General features: G+C 44.6%; 1 protein-coding gene across 1 annotated transcript; it reads left to right on the top strand.

Moving 5' to 3' along the window:
• The first annotated feature begins 362 nt into the window (after positions 1 to 362).
• LOC120843169 lies at positions 363 to 1193 on the top strand. Its single transcript, XM_042286335.1, has one exon. It carries the CDS (start codon positions 363 to 365, stop codon positions 1191 to 1193), a length of 831 nt encoding a protein of 276 aa, XP_042142269.1.
• Positions 1194 to 9621: the final 8428 nt, after the last annotated feature.

The following is a 9621-nucleotide window of genomic DNA, read 5'->3' as shown; positions in this document are numbered from 1 at the left end:
AGATCAAAACTGCAGCCAAGCGTTCCCACGACACCCCTCGGAACGTCGTCACCGCCTGCCTACAAGGGGCAAGACCGGCGACTATCGCGAAGCTCCCCAAGCTGTCATCACTGAAAAGGAAGGTGAACAGAGTTCGACGCGAAGCCCATGGCGCAGCTCAAGTTCCCCACCGAATCGACGACCTAATTGTACCTGAACACCTGCGCATGACAAGAACAGCGTCACCTGAAGTATTTCTCGCAGGGGACACAGGCTGTGGTGACTCGGAAAGAATAATGATTTTCGCCTGTAACACGGACCTGTGCCGTTTAAACACCTGCAAAACCTAGTTGTGTGACGGCACATTTAAAGTAGCACCAGAGATGTTTTACCAGCTTTGGGTTGTTCATGGCCTCTACAAAGGCAGGGTGCTTCCCCTTGTATACTGTCTCTTGCCGAACAAGCGCGAAGCGACGTACAAAAAAGCAACGCGCATGCTACTTGAAGCTATTGACGATGCCACTTCAAGCCCACGACAGGTGCACACAATAGTGATGGACTTCGAAAAGGCTGAAGAGAATGCTTTTCGGGAATGCATTCCTGACGTCGATGTGCATGGATGCTTATTTCATTTCGCGCAAAGCATCTGGCGCCGAATTCAAGAGCTGGGCATGCACACGCGATTCATTGATGATTCCAGCTACCACCTCATCGTGAACAAATTCATAGCACTGTGCTTCTGTGATGTTTTCGACGTCTGCGACAGATATCGCATGCTCGCAAGACAGCTGCTGGACTTGTTTGGACGCACGGAACAGCACCAAGAGTTCCTAGACTACTTTGAGAATACCTGGGTCGGTCGACCCCACAAGGACCCAAGGTTCCCAATACCTATGTGGAATTGCAAGCGCGTGACAGAGGTCAGCCTTCCCAGAACCAACAATAGCGTTGAAAGCTTTCACCGGGTATTCCAAAATTCTATCGGTGCATCCCATCCTACAGTACTCAAGTTGCTGGATGCGCTTCTCTCTGAACAAGTCCGTGTGAACGCGATGGCCATCCAGCTGGACGTGGGTCATGAGCCACCGCTGTACACGAAGAAGGAGTACGAGCAGTCTAACAAGCGTCTATGCCGGATCCTGGATGACTATAACAACAGAGACGCAGACAGCTTTCTCAATGCGTGCTCGTGCTATGTACTTAGCGATTCTTGAGTTTATTAGCCAGAATTGTGTGCTCTGAAGAGCGTATTAGCCCGAATTTTGGCCTCTTGTTAAGGTTTTGCTCTTATGGGTGGGTCATTGCAAAATAAACGTATTAATTTTTCATATTTCTGGTGAATGTTGTCTTGGAACGATACCTTTCGGCCGGTTTTCAAGTGGCATCAATCCCCAGTATTGCGGTTTGTTGCAGTATACAGCTTTCATTAGTAAATCTGACCATAGCAGCAGCACTGCAAATAAGGATTGAAGTAAGTGAATGAATGAGAGGGAAGAATACAAAAAGAGAAGAAAGGGCTCTAAGTGGGAATGGCCCGACTTTTGCTGAAGCCCAGTACCGAGTTGTCTGTGGGCACTCCTATGCACGCCCCAAAGTGACGTTCATTTAAGTGCTGCAGCCGGTGAAATGCGACCTTGAGATTTCTTCTTGCTCGAGCTCAGCAACTCGTGGGTGCCCCGAATTATTCTGGTATGAAATGCCTTGGTATTTAATGCCACTGGCATGGAACGTCTTGGAATGAAACATCTTGGGATGAAATGACTTTGGTATGAAGTGAACGGGATGAACATTCCTGGGATGACGTATCCGGGGATGAAGTGTGGCAGAGCCACTCTAAGGTATGAAATATCCTGGCATGTAATGTTCATGGGATGAAACATCTTGGGATCAAACGTCTTGAGATGAAACACCTTTGGTATAAAGTGTCTGGAATGAAGTGTCCTGGGATGAAGTATCTTGGAATGAACTGAGTGGACCCCTCCAAATAGATCGCAAAAAGCAAGGGAGACAGGGGACAACCTTGCCTTACGGGAGAATTAACGTTCACACCGACACTCAGATTTTCGTTGACTATTAGCGATGTCGTACACCCGGCGTATGCCATTTTTAAATCATCTAGAATTACAGAACATACATTCCCACGCTCTAAAATCCGAAAAAGAACCTCATGTGACACGTGATCAAATGCCTTATCTAGGTCTAGCTGTAACATTGCTACTCGGCGTTCAAAGGTGTCTAAGCATTCAAGGACACACCTGGCAACGTAGATATTCGTAAAAATTGTGCGGCCTTTAATACCGCATGTCTGGTGCGGCCCGACGAGACTTTTTATAACATTTTGCAATCGTCTAGCCAGGACCTTCATGAAAATTCTGTAGTCTACATTCGTTAAGCAAAGGGGTCGGAAGGATGACACGGACAAAAGTTTTACGGTGTCATCAGATTTCGGAATGAGAACCGTATGCGATTTCAAAAACGACGGCGGTAAAATACTTTTATTGTACGCCTCATTCAGCACTTCGTTTAGGGCCTCTGCAGCGTCCTTCTTAAACGCTTTATAAAAACGAGCGCCAAGACCGTCCGGTCCGGGTGTCTTACCCACGCTTAGCTCGTCAATGGCCGCTTCTAACTCGCGAACGCTAATCGGTGCTTCCAAACTTACACGAACGCGATCCTATAGCCTAGGCATGAGCGATAAAAATTCGTCTTCGAAACCATCGCCTATTGGTGCTCCTTGCCCAAAAAGTTCCCGATAGTGCTCCACAAAAGCTCGCTCGATCGTTTTCTTATCGCCAGTGATTAGGCCATGGGCGCGGTGCCCGCTTGATCCTCTGCGCTCGCGGCAATATCCACCGCCCACTCCATGTATTTACTTTTGGAAACTACATATGTTGCAGCGTAAATGCTACGAAATATGTGTTCCGAAAGTATTGGAATCACGTACGGTGCTGTAGTAGAAGTGCGCAGCGACCAAGCATCGTGTTTATTGTATGGGGAAGTCGAGCCCTGGCGGTGATTATGTGAAGCAGGCGCACCGGCGCCAAAGCATGGGGAAGCCAGAAATTATGCAGGCATTGTCAGAATAAAGAAGATTATTATTTGACAGTAGCTAAAGTTACTGATTGGATCAGAACGTCGGGGCGCCTCTCTCAAAGACACGGCATCTGCACACCTTTGTGGCATTCTGCAGAGCTTTGGTGGTGCGCGCACGCCCGAGGCGCACAGGACGCTGAAGACTGTTGCTCGCTCTAGGGACAAGGCAAGGCCTTCGCCCCTTTGTAATTTTTTGTCCTTTTTAGATATATATTGGATAACAATAATATAACAATAATAAAAAATATTCCAAAGAAAAAAGTCAATTTCACTGTGATACTTAGCATGCGTCTAAACTCGTACAGAATGGGTATGATCGGTCATTTGTCCCGACCGTTATTATAAGCCTCGTGGTCCAATAGACTTTCACTATCCCTGCCTCCAGCTCACGATAGAGTTGTGAGCATTGAAATGCCTCTCAGCCGTTTTCATTCTGTCAGTTATGATGAACCATCACACTAAAAAGAATCTGGCAGGTGTAATCTAGAGAGTCCATGTACATGGCACGTAATCCTTCGAGAAATTGAGCTCGGATGTGCTGGGCTGTACGGCTACAGTCTACTAGAGTACTTGGATAGTGTTGGGACCAGAGCGGCTCGGCAACGGGAGCTCGTGAGGGCGCGTGTATTGACAGTTCGAGGCGGCGCTGTAGTCGAGTTATCCGGAAAAAAATCGCGCATCCCGCCTTTTTTTCTTTTTTTACTTTCAGCGGTGCACGTGTCGTACCCCGATTTTATACACTCCGTTTCACCTTATGTTGTACCGCAGCGAAGGCTAGAAGCGCGAGCTCATAGCGTTGGCAGCTGCCTTTGGTGCACGAGAGCTTGTGCCGCCGAGATGTGCCCCAGAGCAAGGAGCTCGCGCTTGTAGCCTTTCCTGCGGTACAGCACAAAGTGAAACAGATTATAGGGCACATAAAAAAAAATCGGTATTTCCAAATCTTTTTTTTTGTTTTGTTGTTTTTGCGGTAGGCAGAGGGTTGATGAACGGTTTAATGGACCATGTTGCAATTGCAGCTTTGAAGGGAGCCATTATTAAAGGCCAACCCAATTTAGAAAGTTGGCGAACAAACCACGAGCTTTGAGCGAAAGCAACAAGGCGCTCGTTTTTGTTGTTTGTCCGTCCCTTCTCGTTTTCTTCCTCAAGCTTAATCATCTCTACCAAGCTGCTCGTTCTGTCCTGAGATATTCATCGCTAAAATTTGCCTTTCTATGCTTAATTAAAAAACCGCGCGCTCAAAGAGCGAATGCGGTTGTGCTTATATTGATGCGTAGAAGAATGACACAGGTTGTTTCTGTCCCCTCGTCACTAACTCGACAGCGTGTCTTCGGTGGACTCGCCGGCGCCACACATCAAGACGACTAAGTCACTATTCTACGTATTCTTTTCATAACGCAGTTTCTGAATCAAGCGAAGAAAGGCAAACTTTTACAATAAATTTTGCAAACCTCGTTGCCTTTTCGAGAATTGTCGAAATTGTATTTGCCTTTTATAATAACTCATTTTAAAACTGCAATTGCACCATGGCCAATTAAGCCGTTAATAAACAAGTTAACTAACAGATGTTGGTTAATTATTAAACATTGCAACGGTTATTCACCCATTTATTGTCCACCGAGCCCTACAGATATAACGAAAGACAGCATCCACATACCTGCCATATCCCTTTTTTTTGTGTAAAATATGTAAAGTTCTGTAAAGAATAAAACAAAAACACCTTGTATGTGTGCATGAACCAGATACGCCCCCTATGGAACCATGGGTCTTTCTCTTCGAATGCCCAGCTCAGGCGAGACTTACCTGGTTGTCAGAAAGCAGCTGTCGGTTAAATATATTGTTATGAGCGTGTAGGTTTCAGAAGGTTTACCGTCAAGAAGATAATGCGCTGCATATTGTAACCATGGATGCGCTGCACATTGTAACCATTATTTCAATGCCGTGCTGTAAAGTAATACAATTTTTTCCTTGCCTAATCTATGTGTGCTCATGTATTCTGCTCAAAATGATGTGAAATAGTTGCTTGTTTTCTTTGAATCTTATAAAGCATTACTTGTTCAGCCCACGTTGTCTCAGTTTGTGGACTTAAGTTCAATGTTAAAACGCGTGATAAAAATTGTCACGGCTTATAAGCCATTTCTTACAAGCGAAAGTCGGGTGGTCCTCGGATGGTCCTGGCAGCCAAGAAGAAATAAAAGATTCTCACCCCTTTGCGACCATCGCTTGGGTGGTTCGTCGCATAAATGAACACAAGAATGAGTGACAAGTGAAACGAGCTCATTAAGGTCAAGAAAAAGAAGATGGGCAGAAAATAAGACAGAGAAGTTAACCTGGGATATTAAAAACATACTAAATCAATCTTAGACTTTAGTATGTGTCGTTTCGTTCCATTATAGAATAAGATAGGAAAAAAAAAACTGCTTCCGACTTTTATATATCCCTTTCAAATATCTAATGTTCGGCCTTGGCGACCAAGGAAATGTGCATTTCATTTAAAATGCTCACCATCCGACGAACCGAAAGTCGCAGCTAATTCTACGCTGAAACAACTTGCAATCCGCTTCTTTAAAGTCGCAATTGTTTATATGTAAAAAAGGGTAATGTAGCTTGTACCGTCCAATACATTGAAGCATTATGTTGCTAACAATCGTGCCGCAGCGTAATTGATGCCGCGGTATAACCGCTGGCAGGTCGTAAGTGTATCAGAAATCCAATGTGCACTCCACCAAAGCGGCACCAAAGATTCATATTCTCGCGCGTGCAGCCGCGCATGCGCACACCTTCTGGATAAGGCGCCGGTGTCGACACCTGTCGCGATCAATACCACGCGCTTCAGGCGAGCCCCTCCGGTCCCAACACTACCCAAGTATTCTAGTACACTGTAGTACGGCGGAGCCTGGGAACTAAACAAGAATTACGTCACACTTCTACTCTTTTCGTCATAGTAATATATGCTGGAAGGTCAAACAAAATATAGGTGGCTTATACCTCGAAGTCTGCACGGTTTTTGGATAACCTACCCAACTCCCGCTCTCGATTTAGTATGATCCAAGTGATTCTAGCCCTACTGACAAAACCACCACGATGTATTTATATAAAACTTCACGGTTAAATTTGGGTTAAGAAAGGTATTATACGACATTCAAAAGTGAGTGTAATCTAATAGCGTCCGGGACTATTATTTTTGTTCGAGAGTGTTGTAGTGAGGTGAGCGTCTGTTGCAGACGAAGACTCTGGCAGGGTTTGGCGTGAGCTCAGCTCGGATAGAGAATGATGTGTTGCGTCAGCATAAGGCAAGGTCTCGGATCAAATCACGATCTTCGTTTTTAAGAAATGACAACCGTCAATGTTGAATCGTATCCTTTTGTAAATTGTCCGTAATGTAAAATATTCATTTGTTTCTTTATTATCAGGTATATTATTAATATTACCGAGTAAAATGAGGTAAATAGCTTGTTTTGCGCATATAGCGATAATTTTTATCATAACAAAATGTTTTACGGTTGCTTGTTTATGCATTGGTTTTCAGAGAGCCTGAATCTTCAGGGTGAGTATCAAAACCGCTTCCTCAACTTAACTTAGAGTTGACGAGAGGTTTGGAATAATAAAGCAAAATACATATTACGAGAGTTTTCTTGCTCCCATTTCAATTTTCTCATTCTCTGGGGTATCCCAGATGTTACAGGCTTTATCCCGTTTACCATGTGCGAACAGAGTCTTAGAAGCATGGGGCGTGGCTAATTATGTTACAAACTCTTTCTTTGTGATTGGTTCTTGTATGTCGTTAGCAGTTTATGTCGCGATTGTATTGACCGAGGAGTGATTTTAAAATGGGGACACCCTGCCTTTTTAAAGCTGTCAGTGAAAAAGCACTGCAGTGCTTTGGTTCTACGCAAGCTGCTTTACTTTTACGCAGAACAGCTTTGTTTCTTCGTAAGTTTTAGCTGATCCCTCGAACCTTTTCCGGGGGATCAGCTACATAGTATGAAATGCGCATCTAATCGTGTTTTAAAAAAATTGCGCAACTTAGCTTTCAATTGTGAATCTTCAATCACAATTTGTCAGTAATAAAATCAATTGACTGCAAAATTTATCTCCAAAGCCCTATAATTCGTTAAATGCGGTATTTAAGGACCTATCATTTGGAATTTTTTTATAAAATATTAAAAATAGATTATTTCGAAAAAGAAAGTTTGTAAATTTTGCCGCTAAATATATTAAGAAGAGTGACTTGGTATGGAAGTCACGTGAGGTAAATTTTTCCGATAAATTTATTCAAAAACAAAATTGATATATTATATGTCCCGCGGTGTCTTGTCATGTGACATTAATTTTACCGCCAAATACAGTGGAGAAGTTGAACTGGCCTGTAGGTCTCGTGATACTTGGTAACGTGACTTTTCATTTTGCCTGCTAAATTTAGCGCGAAATACACAAAATAGGATTCGAAGAAAAAACCATATAAATATTCGAGGCTAAGTTAAAACAGCAGGCACGTGCGTGAACATTCACAGCGCAACTTACACGGTACGAATAATGGGTGAATCTAGACTTTTGACTTTCTGCACGTCTCTGCGCTGACTTATAGAATATTGCCGCGCGCGCATCTGGCCAAGGAGGCAGCGCGCGCGTGGCCTAACGGTTATCGTACCTGCCTCCCACGCGAAAAGCCAGGGTTCGATTGCTGGGAGCGCCGCATCTTTTGTTATTCCTGCAAATTAGTTTTCTGGTAGATTCGAGAATGATGTTGCGTGTTCTAGGTCCGAATGTTCTACGCGTCGAACATTCTACGTTGATTATTCCAAAAGCTCAAGCATGTATAGGGTGTCACAAAAGAAAATTTACACGGTCTTTTTTACCACAAAAATAAACTAGGCATCGCCGAACGCTCATTCTCCGCCCAAAGGTAGCGCTGAAGGTCGCAACCAGATCCCAAAGTTTCAGCCCGATCCGGTAACTTAATCAAACGTTCTAAGTGATTTTCTGAAAATTTCAATGGGAAAATGGTGGGCGTCTGAGTTTTTAAACACATGGGGCTCTATGGCACCAGAAACCGAAGACGGGCAAAAATGGGCTCCATTTCACCATTGAATGTTTCAGAAAATCACTTTTAACTTTTGATTCAGTTATCGGATCGGGCCGAAAATTTAGCATCTGGTTGTGACATCTAGCTTTACCTTTGGGTGGAGAATGAGCGTTCGCCGATGCCTAGTTTATTTTAGCGGTGAAAAAGACCGTGTAAATTTTCTTTTGTGACAGCTTGTACATCAGGGGCTCCGCGTGGCGAGCGGAGTCAGTTTCGCTCCAGCGTTCGACTCTGCTGCCACGCCGACTTCGACGCCCGCGACGCTCTGTTATTATCTTTTGTACCCTTTCATTCAAAATGTCACGGGTGGTGACCAAACAACAATAAATAAAGAGGAAGAAATAAACGTTTAATGTGGCGAACTTGTGCCCAAAATAAAGAGAACACAAAGAAGAAGAACAGAGCGTCGCGGGCGTCGAAGTCGGCATAACAGCAGGTTCGAGCGCTAGGGCGAGACTGACTCCGGTTCGCTACGCGGAGCCCCTTATGTACGTACATGCGTGAGCTTCTGGAGTAATTGGCGTAGAATGTTTGACGCGTAGAACATTCGGACCTCGAGCACGCAACGGCATTCTTGAATCTACCAGAAAACTAAATTGCATGAATAACAAAAGATGCGGCGCTCCCAGGAATCGAACGCTGGTTTTTCACGTGGGAGGCAGGTACGATCACCGTTAGGCCACGCGCGCGCTTTTTTATTTTTTTTATTTATCGCCTGATTAGACAATGGGAACAACAACAGAAAGCACACTCACGTTCAGATGGTAAAACACGTAGGCCTCTGTGCAGTCACGCGACTACTTTAAAAACTTTTTAAACACACCAATCCGTCTAGAAGGGATATCCAGTCCGGAGGCTCTGACAAAGCGACTTCCCGAATATACGCGACACTTTCAATAAAGTACTCTCTAGCGGGAAGCACCTTTATATCTGCGTTGTTTACTCCCGTTCTGGTCCTCCAGAGACTGTGGAGGCCGAGAAGCATGAGCAAGTCGTACGGTACCCCACCTTCATTGACCAACGGCAAAAAACGGATGCCATGTGGGGTGAGGGGGAGGTCTTTCTTCAGCGTGCGCTGAAGAATGTCCCACAGGAAAACCGCATCCCAACAATCGAGAAATATGTGTTCTATTGTTTCGGGTTTTTTACATAGTAGACAATTGATCGACCATGGGACAAACAGACCTCTCTCCTCAAGCCACGGCTTTACAGGCAGCGCGCCGCAGTGTAGTTTAAAGAAAAAGGATTTAAACGAAGGCTTCACCGGCATTTTCTTTACCCTCTTTAAGACGTCCTGCCCTGGTGCGCCACAGTACAGTGACCTATATAAAGGTACGGGTAAAAGAACGTCTACGAGGTCTTTATACAGCCGCTTGCGACTTACTGAACTTAGATATTCCAAGGAAAAGCGTACCTTGAGCATACGAAAGGAAAGTACAACTTCTCGCATGAACCCTTGAACACTA

Source organism: Ixodes scapularis, unplaced genomic scaffold (assembly GCF_016920785.2).
Source record: "Ixodes scapularis isolate PalLabHiFi unplaced genomic scaffold, ASM1692078v2 PGA_scaffold7__128_contigs__length_106722199, whole genome shotgun sequence".
Lineage (NCBI taxonomy): Eukaryota > Metazoa > Arthropoda > Arachnida > Ixodida > Ixodidae > Ixodes > Ixodes scapularis.
The sequence above is the reverse complement of the archived record's forward strand: the minus strand, read 5'-3'. Positions and strand labels throughout refer to the sequence as shown.

Bases quoted from the DNA above. Each gene is read 5' to 3' on its own strand.
- LOC120843169 (XM_042286335.1), top strand. From the start codon at position 363: ATGTTTTACCAGCTTTGGGTTGTTCATGGCCTCTACAAAGGCAGGGTG.